The sequence below is a fragment of the Mesoplodon mirus genome (genome assembly GCF_964341445.2).
Source record: "Mesoplodon mirus genome assembly, chromosome: 14".
Taxonomy (NCBI): Eukaryota; Metazoa; Chordata; class Mammalia; order Artiodactyla; family Ziphiidae; genus Mesoplodon; species Mesoplodon mirus.
The window spans coordinates 43,987,075-44,005,774 of record NC_138990.1 but is presented as its reverse complement, the minus strand read 5'-3'; the positions used below and the strand labels follow the sequence as shown (position 1 = coordinate 44,005,774).

Here is an 18,700-nt window from a genome sequence, read left to right as displayed (position 1 = left end):
GGGTGTTTACTGAGGGCTTCTGAGTGCAAGGAGGGAGTTTCCGTGAAGAAGAGTCTCTGTTTCTAAGGGTCCCCGGGGGCTTCCCTGGTGGCCCAGTGGTTAAGCATCCGCCTGCCAACGCAGGGGACATGGGTTCGAGTCCTGGTCTGGGAAGATCCCACGTGCCGCGGAGTAACTAAGCCCCTGCGCCACAACTACTGAGCCTGCGCTCTAGAGCCCGCGAGCGACAGCTATTGAAGCCTGCCCGCTTAGAGCCCGTGATCCGCAACAAGAGAAGCCACCGCAATGAGAAGCCCACGCACCACAACGAAGAGTAGCCCCCGCTCGCCCCAACTAGAGAAAGCCCACACGCAGCAACGAAGACCCAACGCAGCCAAAAAAAAAAAAAAAAAAGATGTTAAGTGTCCCCAGGTCTGCTGGCCGTCAGGGTGTTCCAAGCGAGTGGAAGGAACAGTAGAAACTTCAGTTGGTGCCCCTTGTCTTCTTTGTCTCTACAGAGAGATTAGCTGCAGAAAGATGATGAGGCAAAAAGAAGAAAACAGAAATTGTTCTAAATCTCCCTCCCTTACACGATAACCACTGTTGATGTTTTGGTGTTTCTGCTCCTGCCCTGTTTCATTTCTACTCTGAAAATGAGAGCAGAGTGTGGCTGTGTATTTAAACTTTTTTTTTCTCTCTCTCTTAATGACTTACCTTGCACTTATTTCCTCGTTAAGAAACTAGAGGAGAGTGTGATAGCTCAGGGGCGGGGCCATCTGGGAAGGCTTTGCGGAGCAGGCAGGGTTTAGCTAGATCTTGAGGGAAGGGCTGAAGGTGATGGGGGGGATACAGTCGGGGGCTGGTTCAGGCGGGGTGCTTCTCACATTGGGGGATGCAGGGGTGTGCTTGCCTACGGTGTACTTGAGGCCTCAGGATAACTATGGCATCGTGTTAACATCTGCCTTCGCTCTGCCCTCCTCTCCTCACCTTTTTCCTTTTCTCCCTCTTCCTTCATCCTCTCCCTCCTTCCCCCACTATTCATTCCTTCCCCCAGTAGTCACTGGGCACCTCCTGTGTGCCAGGTGTTTGTCCAGTGCTGGCTACACAGTGGTGATTGGAACAGATCTTGCCCCCACCCTAGCGGAGCGTGTAATATAACAGACACATGTGTTTTACTCAAAGGCAAACATTTTAAGACGTTTCAAAATAGTAATACAGGGGCTTCCCTGGTGGCACAGTGGTTGAGAGTCCGCCTGCCGATGCAGGGGACACGGGTTCGTGCCCCGGTCCGGGGGGATCCCACATGCCACGGAGTGGCTGGGCCCGTGAGCCATGGCCGCTGAGCTTGAGCGTCCGGAGCCTGTGCTCCGCAATGGGAGAGGCCACAGCAGTGAGAGGCCCGCGTACCGGAAAAAAAAAAAGAAAAAAAAAAAAAAAAAGTAATACAGGGACTTCCTTGGCAGTCCAGTGGTTAGGACTCCGAGCTTCCACTGCCGGGTGTGTGGGTTCAATCCCTGGTCGGGGAACTGAGATCCCACATGCCACACGGCGCGACCAAAAAAAAAAAAAGTAATTACAAGCATGGATTTTTATGGAATAGAACGCAAAAGCCACGTGCCCCAGCAAGGGAAGAGGTGAAGCTTCCTCTCCACGTACTTCAGTGGAAAAGTTTGAGGGCCCTCGGCGTGTGGCCTGCAACATGTGCTGAGGTCAGGAGTGCCTGCTGGGTGACAACGTTGGGGACATCACCTTGGCTAAAGCAGATGGTTTACATCAGGGGACTGTGGGCGATATTTAGAAAAGGTCACAGGGGCCAGAGTATGTAGGACTTCGAGTGCCAGAATGAGGATTTTGAACTTTACCTTTCGGAAAACTGTCAGCTCTTGAGGTGTTTTGAGCAGGCGGTGGAACTTGCAAAAAGATGAGTTTGGAAGATTAACCTGATACCAGGGGGTGGGTTAGCAGGACCAGAGAGGGTCCAGGGAGATGCGTCTGTGCCCAGCCTTGTGGGAGGTGAGGGTTTGGGCCAGGTGTTGGCAGGAGGAGGACGATGAGGAAGACCCAGAAAGACCAGATGGAATGAATGACCCGCCGGAGGTGCAGAAAGGAGCACCAGCGACAGGGAGGACAGTCAGTCCACAAAGGGTTACTGCAGACCTACTCAAGCCTGGGTGCTAATTATCTGAGGTGCAGGGTCGGGTGAGCTCTGGTCCCAACCCTTGGCTGGCAGAAATGGGACCTTCAGCTCGGGGATGGCTGGGGAGACTGTGACAGACTTAGGTGTTCCCACGGACCATGGGCTACACATATATAGTCACCTGGGAGGTTTTTAACGGTGCCACGTCTGGGCCTCAGGTTTCACTGTTTTGGGATGCTGCCGGGGCATGGCCCCCAGGTGATTCTCAGGTGCTGCAGGGTTGGGAGCCTCTGAGGGAGGGGGAGGGGAGCACACTCAGGTGGCGCTAATTCAAGACACTTGAGGCTGAAGAAATTGAGGAGTGGTGATAGTTTGCCAGGGCTTTAGGCTCAGATTGTGGAATTTGAACGTTTTTGTTTGTCATGTGACCAAGACGGTGCATGGAGAGGACTGGGCTGTGGAGTCTCTGATGTGAGTGTGTACTGGCTCTACCAAGAGCAGGGAGATGGGGGGCAGTGGGAGACAGGGTTGGGACAGTCAGAAGGAAACTTGGAAAATGACTTAAGATCTGAATTGAAAACCAGGGAACTGAATTAAATGTAGGACACATGAAACAGGGTGAACAGATGGAAAACATCTCAGTGGATGTGGCTTTGAACGTATGGAAGAGATGCTGGTCAGATAGGGAAAGACGGTAAGGAAGTGCAGTAACTGGGTGAGGGTGCACCAAGGATCAGAAGATTGTTAGAAAAGGAAAGAGAAAAAACAGATGGAAGAAAAATAGGCAATAGGCGTTGGGAGATAACGTAAAGCGATCGCATATGTTTATAGTTTGGTTTAAAGAACCAGGAAGGTTGGAGGATCTTGGCTTTGTTTTGCTATTTACTACACCACCTAGAACAATGAATAAAAGAGAATCACCTGGGGGAGTGTGATATTTAGATTCCTGAGTCTTAATCATTTACCCTTTGGATGCCAACACACCTGGATCAGAAACTAGAGAAATAGCAACTAAGGAATAAGCACTGAAGGGTCAAGTCAGAACCAGTGACTAAAAAACCGCATCCCAGATGTCTCCAGGCAGGCTCTGAGAGGCTGCAGGGATGAGGGATGCTGAGTAATCCCTCAGAAGCACTTGGAGAGAAGAGAGGCAATTGGATCCCCAAGGAGAAAGCTGTGACGCTGGTTTCTGCAGCTGAGAGTCTGCAGAAAGTTTTACTCTCAAGATATGAGTCATCTTGAATTGAGAGGTACGAAGTCCTCGGAATCCCGAGTTTGCTCTGTTCCGTATATGCAGGGGCTTCAGTGTGCTTGTGGAATTGGGGATCCCTTTCTCATTTTGCTAAGTTTGTGTGATGATCATACTGCTGGGATTCTAGAATTCTTCTGTCTCCAGATTATATGATCCTCTGGGCTGGTACATTTGTTCTCAAGTTCACTCAAAGACAATTCCAGAAAGTCAGGATCTCTGCACTAAATGCAAGTAGGATTACTTAGAGGTGAGAAGACCAGAGCAGGCAGCGTGGAACCCTTTCGTTGTTCTGGTAACTCACATAAGCGTATAGTTTATTACTTCTTGCCTTTCCTTTATTTAACAGTGGTCCTCAGTGAGAAATTGGTTTAAATTGCTTTTACCATCCAGCATCCATATATTAATATGTATGTAAAAGCTCCGTGTTGTCAATATTTGTGAAAATCCACAATTGAGTGTGTCCAGCCCGTTTTACTCCCTCGTGGGGCCTACTGTATAGCACAGGGAACTATATTCAATATCCTATGATAAACTATAATGGAAAAGAATATAAAAAAACAGTATATATATGTATAACTGAATAACTTTGCTGTACAGTAGAAAATAACACCTTTGCCGACCTGTCCTCCTCTACCTCAGGATCAATCTATGCTTCCTCCCTTTCCTGTAGCTTCTTTTTTTTATACTGGTTGATTGATTGCTTATTTGGCTGGGCCGGGTCTTAGCTGCCTGCCGCATGTGGGATCTTCATTGCAGCGTGCAGGATCTTTAGTTGCGGCATGCGGGTTCTTAGTTGCAGCATGCGGGATCTAGTTCCCTGACCAGGGATCAAACCTGGGCCCCCTTCATTGGGAGCACGGAGGCTTAACCGCTGGACCACCAGGGAAGTCCCTCCTGTAGCTTCTTTACCCCTAGTAGATTTGAGCTCTTGAGGTTCTTTTTTTACTTTCCGGGACCCAACATGGGGTCCACCACTCAGCGAGAACTCAGGAGTTAAAAAAAAAATCTGAAGCCAAACATGATTAAACATTTTAAAATAGATTCCTTGAAGTAGAAGGGGAGGTATTTGGCCTGCAGAAAAAGACCGCGGTGACTAATGGGGTCACATGTGTAAGAAAAGACACAAAGGCCTGTGACCTGATGTTTTCTGTTTCTGCCAAGAAGCCACAAGAGGAAATGGGGAGCTTCTGATTCGTTTTGTGGTTCTTAATCATCTGGGCTAACAGACCTTTTGGAGAAATCTGGTGAAAGCAATGGACTTTGCTCCCCAGAAAAGGGTGAAACACTTTGCCCCTAATTTTAGGGGTTCACTGACTCCCCCTAACCTGGTCCACAGACTTCAAGCGAATAATTTCTTGGTCAGTATCAAAGGCCAACTGAGAGATGTTCATTCCTACAGCTGCCCCTCCAGGGAGACAGACCAGGTGGTCTTCTCTGGTCTTAGTCGTCTCTACCCCTGTGATTTGGGCCTGCCTTCCATCGTGGGTGCATTTATCGAGCTACTGTGTCCTTATGTTCAACAAGTATCAGTAGTGTTTTCCTCTTAGCCCACGAGGTCTATGATTGATATAAAAATAAATCTTCTTGTGCTGTCTTTGTCCTCAGAGTTCCTTGTTCTTCAGCCCAAAAGCTTAAGAAAGTTTCAAGTGAAGACTCAGGAATCAAAAAGGAAGAAGGCATTGCCTGGGCCAGGGTTTCTCGACCTCAGATCTATTGACATTTGGGGCCGGACAGCTCCTCATTGTGGGGACTGCCCTGTGCACTGTAGGGTGTTCACCAGCATCCCTGGCCTCCACCCAGTAGATGCCAGGAGCATCCGCCCCCTTAGTCGTGACAATCAAAAATGTCCCCAGACACACTGCCAAATGTTCCTCAGGGGGCCCAGATCACTGCCCCCCCAGTTAAGAACTGCTGCTCAGCCTTTCTGTAGCTGGATTTTGGCTCTCTTATTAAAGGGGACACCTCAGTGGAGAATGGACTGTTCTTTCAGCTTCTTTCTACTATAGTCATTCGTGCAGCTAACTTTTGCTCTGTGCCAGTAGCTGTGCCAGGCCCTGCGGCTGCAAATGTAGAAGACACACCCTGACCTCAGATGCTCCTTGCCTCCTTGTCGGGGCGATACATGCAGATGCATCAGGACGTGGGTGAGTGTCTCATGGGAAAGAGGGCCTTTGCACCAGTGTATTCTCCATCTAGAAGGCTCTTTCTCCTGATTTTTCCTGTGACTGGGACTTTTTTGTTATTCATACTCTAGTTTAAGTGACACTGCTTCAGGGAGACCAATCCTAACCACCTAACCATAGACAGCTGTTTTCACCTAAGGCTTCGTAACAAACAACTCAGAACTCGATGGCTCACAACCACATATTTCTCGCTCACACGTGTGTGTGTGTGTGTGTGGGTTGGCTGGGGTGTGGCTGATCTAGGCTGGGCTCAGCTGGGTTTGGCTCCAAGCTGCAGCTTGAGTTTAGTTCTGCTCCATGAGCCTCTCCTTCTGCTGGACCTTTGAACTTTTGGTGCACGTTGTTCTCATGGTGACAGCAAAAGCACAAAGGGGAAAGCAAGTGTATTTCAAAAATCTGCTTGTGTCATATGCACTGACATCCATTTGGCCAAAGCAAATCACACAGTCCGAGTCAGCAGGAGGGAGGAACACATCCCTCTCCCTGAGGCTATGGCAAAGCTGTGGCTGAACAGTACTTTACAGGGGGGTGAAGAAATGGGGCCAGCAGTCTCCCTCACTCAGTCTAAAGCAGCCACCCAGTCACTTTATCATTTTTATTGTCTGCTGGATTTTGGTACTCTGATTGTTGAATTACTTTTTTTTGTGTGTGTGTGTGGTACGCGGGCCTCTCACTGCTGTGGCCTCTCCTGTTGCGGAGCACAGGCTCCGGACGTGCAGGCTCAGTGGCCATGGCTCACGGGCCCAGCCACTCTGCGGCATGTGGGATCTTCCCGGACCGGGGCACGAACCTGTGTCCCCTGCATCGGCAGGCGGACTCTCAACCACTGTGCCACCAGGGAAGCCCAAATTACTTATTTCTTATTTGTCTGTTGTTACCAGATCATCAGCTCCATGATAGCAGGGACTTTTTCTGCCTCATTCACTGCTAAATACCAAGTACCAACCTGGCACAGGGTAGGCATTCAGTAAATCTGTGAATGAATAGACGGATGGACGGATGGTTGGTTGGATGGTTCCGTTTGGGGAATCAGGGAGGGGTGTTGGAGATAATCTTGAAATAGTAACCACAACTGACAGTTCCTGAGGGATGACTAAGGGCCAGGTGTGTGCTGCGTGCTTGTTCTTGACCTGGTAAAATCAAGGCATCATTACAATGTGTAGCCCTCCATTGGCCGGGGCGGGGCCGTGTGGGCAGCAGGGGCAGGATGTTCTGGTTAGAGCTGTAGAGCCCTGAAATAGCACATCTTGTTAGAGGATTGGAGAGGTGACCAGTGTGGCTGGAGTGAGGGGAGCCTGGTGGGCAGCAGGCAGATATAAGACATAAGGGTGACACTGGAGCCCAATGGTCAGGGCTTCCCTGTTCCACGTCTCTCGGGGGAGCCATCGTGTCTGAGTCTGGAGTGGTGCCCCTAGGGCTGTGCAGTAAACAACCTGGGAAGCTGTTCTGGCCACCCAGCAGGTCATGAGGGACCTTGTGTCACGTGTCGAGATGGGTGGATGCCTATCTGGAAGTCATCTTTGTTTTGGAAGAGGGTGAACATTGCATATCTTTTAGCAGAGGCATGTCCCAGCTATTAAACAAGTAGGAAGCTTCTGGACGTCCTTTTGAGGCACGTGGTGGAAACTTGACAAATGTCTGGCTTAGAAGGCCATGTCACAGTGCCCCAAGGCTTGAACCTTGCATTGTGTCAAGCAGGGTTGTATTTACTGGAGACCCCAGTCACCTCTTGGCAGAGAGACACTGGCGTTTGCTCCGGGGCAGCACGGGAGCGTCACCCCACTGTCTACCGGACCTCCCAACCCACAGAGATGCTCCAGGTCCTCACTGGGTTCTGTGCTCCCTGGGGACCTCTAGCACCTAGGACTTCGCCCAGCCTCTGCCGACCCTCATCACAACTCAGCTACAGAGACAGTAACATAGGGAAGGGGGCCCTGGACTCATGTTTGGGTGGTGTGATTGCTGGCCAAGAAAGCAGCGGTGGATCTGCCCCCGGGGCCACATGTGCCTGGTCAGGCTGGCTTCTGATATTCAGTCCTCTAGGCTGGGACAGAGCTTTTTTAATGTCTTGAAATCTAAATTCTGTGTATGTAGGGGGAGAAAAAGAGGAAGGAGATCTGGGTTCCAGTTTCAGCATTGCTAGGAGACTGTGGGCTCATAACCTAATTTCTCTGGGCTTCAAGTCTCTTCTACAAAATGAGAATAAGAAAACTTGGCTGTTGTGACAAACAAATAAGATAATGAATGCGAAGTCTCTTGTAAAACTTCATTAAAGTATTATTATTAGGTCCCAATTTTCTTTCTCCTTTCTGGAAGAAAAGGAAAAAAAAGTCATTCAGAACACATTTTACGCCAAGCCCTCTGTTAGGTGGTGTTGCCTAGAATCTCTCTTTTAATCTTAGTGGAACAGCCTTCAGGGTTACCTTGAGGATGAGGAAGCCAAGTCTCAGGGAGGTTAAGTGACTTGCTCCAGGTCACACAGCCTGCTGGTGGTGTGGGAGGTCTCTGTGATGGCGTGGCCCAATCTCTTAGCCACGTGTTCACCCACTACTAGGCCCCTCCAAGTGTCTGCAGGGAGCATGGCTCCACAGGTGGGGACCCCACGGGCACTTTGTGGCTGCCACCGCAGGCTCCGGCCAGTCTTCCTTAGGTTGGGGAGGCTGGTTGCCTTCAGAGGTGCCTTCTCCCTGCTCCTTCCTGCCCTGCAGCTCCTTGGAGAGTTTTTTTCGAAAACATCTAAGTTAGCTATAATGAACAGGGGCCTCCCCCCAGCAGCAGAGCATCACGAGGTCTCCGAGGGCAGCTGACATGGACACTGACACCCCAGAGCTGCTGTCTCTCCCTCGGTCTCTTCTCCCCTGTTCGGGAATGTTCTGGAATCTGCAGGCCAGAATGAGTTTATAGGGAGAGGTCAGCCTAGGCATTTGAGCCACCAACCTGCCTCTGATGGGGTGACTTCCATTTTAAAACCCCACTAAGAGCAGTCCCTGTCCCTGTGGGCTGTTAGAAAATGTGCGGGACATTGTGACTCATCAGATTCCAAGAAGAAGGATCTTGTAAAGGAATTTTCTCACGGTTGCATTTCTGAGCTGGGGTGTATTATAAACACACTATCCAGCTGCCATGGGTTAGATGAAGCTTTAGGCTGAATGTTTACCCACTTGGGAGATGCATTCATTTTATTCATTATTTTTAAAACCCTGTGTTTAAAAGAAAAAAAGAACAATTTGTTTGAAATAAGACTGCTGCCCAGTCTAAAGGAGGCCACTGGGACACGAAGAGGTAACCTCGACAGCACCCCAGAGCAGGGCTTCTCAGCCTTGGAGGTGCGGCGGGCATTGCCCATCTAGTGTGGATGGCCGTCGCTGGCCCCAGACCACTGGGAAGAGCCAGGAGTGAGGGTCTGTGCATCGGGGCTCCTGCTCACTTTAGACCTGGAAAGTGGAGCTGGAACTCTCCAAATACGTCGTTTGGATGACCAGAGAGGGCAGAAGCCTTCAGGCCACTCTTGTTCACTGGCCGTGGTATCAGAGCCCCGTCGTCATGTTTCCAAGACCCCATCTCTCTGTGGCGCATGTGTGAAGCCATCTAACCTCTTCCTGAATGAATGAGACCCCGCCACCCATCCCCACCCTTCTCTCACCGCTTTGTATGCTCTGCCTTATACTCTGGATATTTCCTGGACTGTCCCCCACCTGCTGTCCTGGGGGTCCGCTCTGTCCTGGGGGAGTGACCGAGCCCCATTCCTCTTTGCTCTTAGGGTGGGATGCAGCAGATGGGGTATTAATTAGAAGGCGGGTCCCGGGGAGGTGGTGGGGGCCAGTGGTGGACTTTATGCTGGCTGCTTGTCTGCTGGCCAGAGGCTGAAGGGGTCAGGCGAGGGGTGAGTCTGTGACGTGGTTCCGTTACCTGGTCCGTCCAGCCCAGCAGCTCTGGGTTCCTGAGCGCCGGGTGCTGGATGAGGCCTGGGCTGGGCTCTGGGGACACAGGGGTGAGGAGGACAGCAGTGCCTGCCTTAGCAGGTGCCCCGTGTGTTAGAGAGGGGACAGATGTGTGTGAGGAGGATGGGGAAGGGGTGGAGAGGGAGGAAGGGAGATGCGGGGCTGAGCAGGAAGAGGGGCTGCCAGGGTTGCAGGGTATTTGCGCAGCAGTGGGTGCTGGGAAGGCAGTCCTGGAGGGAGAAGAGACGAGTTCTGACAAGGGAGCCCTTCGCCCCTCACCGGGGTAGGAGCACCAGAAAATTCATCCCAGGCCTGCAGAGGTCAAGGCTCAGCTGGGAGGAGCCCATTTGTGATAGTCACGTGAGAGACACATTTCGGATTCTCTCTAGGATTCTCTCACCAGGCCTTTCCTGGTGGCCAAAGATTTTCCTGGGTCTGCAGCTCTTAAACTGTAGCGAGAGGCCATCCTAACGGATGTGGTAGAGAGGTGACAGCTGCCCCACTTACCCTCCTCGTGGCCTGACCTGGACCTTCTCCGGCAGCACTGCGCTCCCGGGCGCCGCGGTGGCATCCTGGTCGCCGTCGATTCCTCGGTGCTGGCGCTGTTCGGGGCCCACTGCCGAAGGAGCACAACTCATTTTTTCCAAGCGTGTTGGGAGGAGCACATCCCTTTTGCTCAGTGAGACACACTTACAGGCATAATTTAGGGATTCCTGAGCCTAGAGCTAATGAGCACCCGCGTGTATGGACGTGGTGGAAATCTGTAGATGTACTGCTTTGTTTCGGATTAAAAATGCAAGCAGCTCACAACAAGTGCTTTAGGGCTGGTGTTTTGGTGGAAATTTTAATTTAGTTTTAAAAAATATCTAATAGCCTTTCTGGGGAAAGGTGGGGTTATAAATATGTAAGTTAGCTGAGGGGTGCTTGTAGGATGGGGTTTTGCATCAGAGAATAATAAGAGGTGAGTGCAGGAAGAAACCTTATCCTCTAGTTTTGAGCCCTTGCTTAATCTCAATTCCTTCTCCTGTAAAATTGGAATAATGTCACCTGCCTTGTGAAGATTAAGCGAGATGAGGTGGGTGAAGTGTGTGACCATGTCTAGAACGTAAGGTTGTGATGTGAGAGGATGTTACGGACGAGGAAACAGGCCAGGATCAGGGGCTCCCGGCCCTGGCTGCACATCAGGGTCACCGGGATCAGGGGCTCCTGGCCCTGGCTGCACATCAGGGTCACCGGGATCAGGGGCTCCCGGCCCTGGCTGCACATCAGGGTCACCGGGGTCAGGGGCTCCCGGCGCTGGCTGCACGTGGGGACTGCTGTCCACACCCTCCCCCGCCCCGCCGGTCACCTGTGCACCTCTGGGCCCCCATCACCCCAGGGGACCGTGTTGCAGTGCAGCTCCTGCTCTGTCCCCAACCCTCCTCCCCAGAGCGAACCGCTGCTTCCTCAGCTGGAGGTCTCCTTGCCTTAGTGGATTTGTGCCCTGGACTTGGAGGCTGAGCCTCTCGTCCCCCTCCTGCCTGGCACCAGGGGTTGCCGCACTCCTTCTGGGCCTCGTAGCACTGGAGAGAGAGGTCGGGTGGACCAGAGCAGCAGTGCCCCGAGGACCCTTTCTTCAGCTGAGGCAAATTTAGAGAATTGGGGGAGCTCCAGGAGACCCAAGGCCTGGGACTGTCGGGAGAATTGTCTGGAAACAGCTGTGCTCACTGGAAGACGGGAGGGAGTTCCCTGTCATGGACGGCACCTGCAGGACCCACCTGACTCTGCAGCTCATGGTCCAGATGTGGCCGTTTCCCTCCGCATCCCTGCAGCCGAGAGTGCAGGTCAGGAAGGGGATGAGGCCTCTGGGTCCGGGGATGCCCAGGGCCCGGGAGGCAGCGTGGCACTCTGGCCAACTTGGAACTGACCTGCTCTCCTTCCCCTGGCCTCTCGGGGCCAGGTCATCTCCAATCCCAACCTTTGCCCTCAGAAGTGAGGTCTGATGAGGACCAGTGTCAGGACCGAGGGGTCTTCCAGATGAGTCAGTCCCTCCCTCGCTCATAGATGATGAAGTGAGCTCAGGGAGGTTATTTGACCTGGCAGCCACCCGGCTAGCGAGGGGCAGTACCGGAGTCCAGTGCTCCTCTTAAATTTACTTTCTAGATCATCTGTACCTACAAGTGGGTGCAAAAGTAGATTTTATTTTTAAATGTGCACTTCAATGAAAGGAATGCTGTCCTGCCTAGACATTCCCCAGGCATGAACCCAACCTGAATCCTCTTTTTTTTTCTTTTTAAATTAATTAATTTATTTTTATTAATTTATTTTTGTCTGTATTGGGTCTTCGTTGCTGCGTGGGGGCTTTCTCTAGTTGCAGCAAGCGGGGGCTACTCTTCATTGCAGTGCGCGGGCTTCTCATTGCGGTGGCTTCTCTTGTGGAGCACGGGCTCTAGGTGCGTGGGCTCAGTAGTTGTGGCTCACAGGCTCAGTAGTTGTGGCGCACGGGCTTATTTGCTCCATGGCATGTGGGATCTTCCCGGACCAGGGCTCAAACCTGTGTCCCCTGCATTGGCAGGTGGATTCTTAACCACTGTGCCACCAGGGGAGTCCCTGAATCCTCTTATTTTTTTGTATTATAATCTTTGGTTTGAAACTTTTCCACTAGAGTTGCTCTCTGACAGCCTGTCTGCAGGTTTGGTTTTCTTAGGTGGATGCCCTGTAGGTAACGACAGCAGCTCAGCACTGTACAGGCTGAGCACTGTACATTATACAGAGCCTGCCTCGTGCATCCTCGTGAGGTGGTCAGGAAGACCCCTGAGTGAGGAGCTCTGTCCCCAGCCGTGTGACAGCCCAGGCTGGTTGTGGCCAGGGCAGAGACAGGCCTGTGGCTCCAGGTCAGCCTGCCTTGTCTGGAGCCCCTGGTTCAGTTGCTGACACTGGCAGGTGTGGGGTCCAGACGTGTGGCTCCTCCCTCGCCCTCCAGGAAGCCCTGTCAGCCTGGAGACCCTTGGCCCGGTGGCTGCTGTATCTGGACCCTGCATGGGCTTCGGTGGAGTGCCACTGCTTGGTGAGGATGCACGGGGTGCAGCCTGACCTTGACCAGCTTCCTGCACCATGAACTTGGAGTTGGGCAGGTTTCTAAGGCCACACAGACCCCACAGGAGGTGGAGGTTCCTAGACCTCAGGCTAGACTGGCTTTGAGACCCAGTGATCTGTGTGATTTGCTTTGACTCACTGAACATAAATGATAAATTGGCAGCTTTTCCGATCATCAGATGTTTAGTAAGTGGCCTGAGAGCATACTCATACTGACCACCCCGATGGGAATGGGTTGTCATGGTCCAGGAGAAGGTGCAGGAGCCGTCCTACAGGACTTTGAAATGCCCTACTTGCCCCGCAGGCGGTGTAGGCGATCGGGCTGCCCAGGCCCAGGAACACAGCTGGTTGTTAGTTGCTAGAACCAGCCATCTAAGAAGCTCGTGAAATCTTCACCCAGTGATTTCATGACCAGCACCAAGACACACCTCACCTACTAATGAATTCATTGCTCAGCGGGCCTTTGTTGAGTGCCCCCTGGGCTTAGACTGGTGCCCAAGTACAGACTCTTCAGGAAGCTTCTGCTGGGCGTGGTACATCCTCCTGGTTAGTTTCGACCGGCAGCCCCGATGAAACATAAAAACAGTCAGAGGGGGCTTCCCTGGTGGCGCAGTGGTTGAGAGTCCGCCTGCCGATGCAGGGGACGTGGGTTCGTGCCCCGGTCTGGGAAGATTCCACATGCCGCGGAGCGGCTGGGCCCGTGAGCCATGGCCGCTGAGCCTGCGTGTCTGAAGCCTGTGCTCCGCAGCGGGAGAGGCCACAGCAGTGAGAGGCCCGCGTACCACAAAGGAAAAAAAAAAAAAAAACAGTCAGAGGGATACAGCATAACCAAGAGTACCCAGGAAATTAATGTTAGAATTAACTTGCCTTATTGTCTCTTAAACTACCTTGTTTCAACATCTAAAATTGACTTCCCTGCATTTTTCACCTACCCCAGAATTTATTTTGTTCTGCTGGGCCAGTCTTTTCTTCCCCTAGGATCAGAAACTAAGAACTTCTGTCTCCCTTCCTGCCTCTCAACTTCCAACTTCTGCTCCAGAAACCACACCCTTGGGAGGAGGGGTCTGTCCACCTCTGGCAGGACCTCAGGGAATCAAGGCAGGGAGCGTGGGGCAGCCTCAGGGGAGTGGGAGGCACCAGACGTGGAAACAGGCCTTGTTGGAGAAACTTCATGGCCAGTAGTCTTGGAGAAGTGGGAGGAATTAGAACCTGGTCCAGCCCCAAATGGGGCCCAGTCAGGTCAAAGATCAGAGCCGGCAGCAGACTGCGCCAGGAAATCAGGTGTGGTTTGAATGTCAGGTCCATAGCCAAGGTTACCTCTGGCGGCCTGTGGGAGCGGGCTGGGGACCAAGGATACCTAGGCCAGCCTGCAGGGTGCCAGGGCTGGGGGAGCAGGTTCTCGATGCCCAAAGAAGCCCTTGGTGCCAGTGCACTGAGCTCACCGGACAGACGTCAGATCCCACCTGCCTCATCCCCTTCCTGTAGCTTCAGTTCTTCATGAGACCTGGATGTTGGTACTGGCCACCCTCTCACCTGCTGGCAGGTAGGGTTGGCTCAGAGGATGCATGTGAATCTCAGAAGCCTGTAGCCTGCGGCACATGTGTTAGGTAGCATCGTGACAACTAAATCAGCCCAGGATCTCTTCTGGTCTCCTGTGACATTCCGTATGATCTGCAGCTGTTAGGATTATACACCCCTGGCCAGTAGATCTGGGCTTGGTTCACTTTCCTCCCCAGCTAATCAGCACAGTACCTGAATGCGCCTACGAAGTAAGGGTGCAGTAAGTGGTGGTTGAACAAGTGAGTGAGTGAATAGATGGGTAGCAGAAGGACTGCTCAGGCTTCACAGGTAGGCAGGATTGGCCAGCTTCCCTACCATGAAAAATTGGAAGGGAGAACAGCAGGCCCCTCACTCATCCATGGTGATGGGGCAGGGTCTACTTCAGGGATCTGAATACCCCCTCGAGGTCAGAAGCTTTGCTGGGGACCTCCCTGGACAGTGGGCAACTTGCAGTTGGATTTTGGTCACCACCCGCCCACCTCCTCCATCCTTGTCCTGAAGACATGCCTTGACCATTGTCCTTTCCTCTCTTCCTCCTCTGGATACAGATTCTGGCCAATGTCTTCCTCTACCTGTGCGCCATCGTTGTGGGCATCATGTCCTACTACATGGCGGACCGCAAGCACCGCAAGGCCTTCCTGGAGGCCCGCCAGTCGCTGGAGGTGAAGCTGAACCTGGAGGAGCAGAGCCAGCAGCAGGTGAGGCTCTTTGGGGGTGGCCTTGGGGCAGTGCCGGCCTGGAGCCTGGGTTTGGGGCCTGTCGGAAGGGCGTGAACCCAGTTGCTGTGGGTACCCCAGGGCGCCATGTGAATTCTTTTTGTCTGGAGGCATCGCTCTGTGTTATTCCTCTCCCCGCTCCCTCTGCCACACACCCCTGGGCAGATCGCTCACCTACTTTGTTCTCAGGGCTCCTCTCCCTGCGGTGGGGTGGGCGTGGGAGATCCATCCCCTGGCCTCGGGGGCCCTTGTGTGTGAAGTCTGTCAGCCCCTCACCCCTCCTCCCACAGGCTCAGGGCAGTCTCCCCACTGCCTTCTCCTGCTAAGTCATTTGTGAAGACCTAAAACTGAGCCCAACCCCTGGGGAGCCCACGGTTTACATTTTTCCATCAAGAGAAGTGCCTGCCTGCTGTCCCCTCTCTGTTTACTGGCTTTACTCCAGCCTGATCCACTGCAGAGACTCCCCGCTCTCATGTGACTCAGTCTTTTAAATAGTTTTTGGTCTGGGTTCATCTCACATGCTTTTTGAAGGATTTCAGAAATTACATCCACCAGTTTCCTGTTATCCATAGGTTGACTTGCCCTGAACAAACAAACTCAATCGGTTGAAAACGTATGATTTCTCTGCTCTGGGAACCATGTCATTTTGTGTTCAGGTGGTGCCGTTTGCTCCAGTGGGTTCACTGAAATTGCTGTTTTCATAGACCCTGCCACCCAGGTGGGTGGGGCCTTAGTTTCGGGGGGCCCCACTGGTGGGCCTCATGTTCTGTAGACAGTGCTCTTTGAAGGCACACACCGAGTCATTTAGCTGATGTGTCCTAGCTTTGTCTGTCCTGGGAGGTTCTTTCTCTCTCTGTTTACCAATGAGATCTAGAAGCTCCTGAGCTGGGCCTCGGACTCATCTCTTTCAGAAGACAGGCTTTAGAAGGGGAACCTTCCTACCTCCGTTGTGACAAAAGGCCCGTCATGTTCGTCCCCTTCTCCTCGGCCCTGTATCCTGTGGCTACCGGGGAGCTGCTGTGGCTTGAACATATTTAAAGAATCCTCAGTAAAGCTTTACTGGCTTTATTGAGTTCCTTTAAAGGCATTCTTTAATTTCTGCTTTTTATACTGTCTTGGTTCTTGTTTGCATTTGATCTCTCATAATGTGGAGGCAGCCCTCTGGGTTCTCTACATTAAAAAAAAATGATGTGTCACCACTGAGCTAGACTGGGGAGTTCTTTTTTATATAGTTTGTGCAGTTTTCAGCATACCCATCTGTGTTCATCTTGTCTGTCTCATAATGTATAATCCAGGACATCTTCAATTACATTCAGTAGTGCTTGGTGGGGGCCTCCTGGTGTGGTGAGGAAGGCCCTGGATCTGTTAGTCTCTGGGTGGATGATTTAGACAAGTTATCCACCCCATAGAGCCTCACTTCCCTCATCTGCAAAGTGGGGGTATTGATACTCCAAAGTAGAGATGTTGATACTCATCTTGCTGAGGGTCAGATGGGAAACACAGAAGTGCTTTGTAACCAGTAAAGCTGGAAACAGTGATGGTCAGGCTGAGGTACGTAGGCCACAAGGCCCACTTTCTAACGCCCCTTTGGGCAGGATCAGTGCGGGGAGCCTGGGGTCTGGCTGAGAGAACCACCCCTGTGTGCTCCGGGCCTCCTGGACACCATGGAGCGGCCAGGGGGCACTGGCAGCCTGCCCAGGCCATGCTGCTGCTCCTGTGCGTTACCTGCTCAAACGCTAGCCCAGGAGTAAGGGGTCCAGGGAGGCAGAAGGGAGGTGCAGGGGGAGGAAGGGCACAGACCTCATCCCCAGGCCTTGCTGGGCCACAGCAGGTGGCTGTAAATGTCCATCAAGTGGACTCTAGCCTGAATGTGACCTTGGGCTAGTTCTTTCCCCTCTTTGGGCCTCAGTTTCCCTATATGTAAATAGTAGATGATAATAAATTTGGCAGTAACATGGGAGAATCTGTGTCAGTTGCTTTGAGAGTGAGAAAAGCATTATCACCATCAGGAGGGCTGGAATTCTGCCACCTGTGAGTTTCAATTTGCTATATTTTCCTTAGGACTTTTGTGACTATGGACATGAGAGCTGCTTGCCATTTTAACTTTCTTTCCATGTCCTTGACAGGTTTGGGTATCATGGTTATGCCAGACTTATTAATTGGAGGAATGTTCCCTCTTTCTAATCCCTGGAGAAGTTTAAGGAAGATTTAGGTTATTCCTGTAATGTTTACAAGAATTCACTAGTGGAGCCTTATTGGGTCTGGAGTTTTCTTTATGAGAAGGTTGTTTCATCTAAAGATAGAACGTTCTACATTTCTTTTTGCATGAGTTTTGGAAAATTTTTGTTTTTTCAAGAACTTGTCCATTTCATCTAAGTTTTCAAATTTTTGACATAATGTTCATTATATTTTCTTTTTATGTGTCATTGTGTATGGGATTTGTGTTCCTTTTTTCATTACTGATATTGGTAATTTGTGCCTTCTGTTTTAAATTTTTTCTTAATTTGTCTTACTAGGGTTTATTAATGTTTTAGCCTTTTCAGTGAAACACCTTTTTGGTTCTTTTTGCATTTCTATAATTCATTAATTTATGCTTCTAACTTTGTATTTCCTTTCTTTGGGATTAATTGAGTGTGCTTTTTTACCTTCTTGAAATGGAACTGATATAGCTAATTTCCAGCATTTCTTTCCTAAAACATGTACGTATGCTATAGATTTCCCTCATTACAGTGCTTTAGCTTTATCCCGCAAGTTTTGATATGTCATATTCCTGTTGTCATTTAGTTCCGTTTTCTAAATTCTAAAATTTATATTTTCTAAATCCATTGAGATGCCTTTGATCCATGAGCTATTTAGGAGTACATTAATTTCCAAATATCTGGGGAATGTTTAAAAGTTATCTTTTTTTTTTTTTTTTTTTTTTTCTTTTTGCGGTATGCGGGCCTCTCACTGTTGTGGCCTCTCCCGTTGCGGAGCACAGGCTCCGGATGCGCAGGCCCAGCGGCCATGGCTCACGGGCCCAGCCGCTCCGCGGCATATGGGATCCTCCCAGACCGGGGCACGAACCCGTATCCCCTGCATCGGCAGGCGGACTCTCAACCACTGCGCCACCAGCGAGGCCCTAAAAGTTATCTTTTTATTATTGATTTTTAGCTTCATTTGACTGCGGTCAAAGAATATGCTCTGTGTGATTTTAGCCCTTTGAAATTTGTTGAAACTTGATTTTTGACCTAGCATGTGATTGGTTTTGATGCAGTTAAGAATAATGTCTATTCTACAAAATGTATCAAGATGTCTTTCAAAAATGAAATAAGGTCAATAAATGTCAATTAGGATTCATTTGCATCTACCCCAAAGTATATTTTGCCTCTTTGGTCACAGTGCAAAGACCTCACAACACTTAATTCCCCCTCCCCAATACTTTCTGGCCACTGTAATATATTTTATTTTATTATTTATTTATTTCAGCTTTTTAAAAAATTGGAGTATAGATGATTTACAATATTTTGTTAGTTTCACATGTACAACCTTGTGATTCGATTGTAATGTATTTTATGTAATTATGTAATTCGATTGTAATGTAATGTAATTCAACATATGTTTTAAGCCTCACAAAAGTCTCATAAAGTTATATTATAGTCTTCTACAGTTAATATTCATTACCTACGTTTGCCCAAATTTTACCCTCTCAGTTACACTCCATTTCTTCTTCATTGCTGTGCTTCCATCTTCTTGAGGAATTCCTTTTAATACATTGCTTTTCAAGTCGGTCTGTTGGCACTAAATTCTCTCCATTTCTAATTGCTAGAAGTGTGTTTATTTTTATCTCAATTTTGAAAGTCATTTTTTATCAGATA

At 50.5% G+C, this 18,700-nt stretch overlaps 1 protein-coding gene across 3 annotated transcripts in view; it reads left to right on the top strand.

Annotated features, from left to right (window-relative positions):
* Positions 1 to 18,700, top strand: part of ADCY3 (adenylate cyclase 3) — an 88,528-nt gene that overhangs the window by 25,813 nt on the left and 44,015 nt on the right. For all 3 annotated transcript variants that reach the window (XM_082642303.1, XM_082642302.1, XM_082642301.1), the window contains exon 3: positions 14,676 to 14,825. In XM_082642303.1, the coding sequence (XP_082498429.1) occupies positions 14,676 to 14,825 (150 nt within the window). The remainder of the gene's footprint in view (positions 1 to 14,675; positions 14,826 to 18,700) is intronic.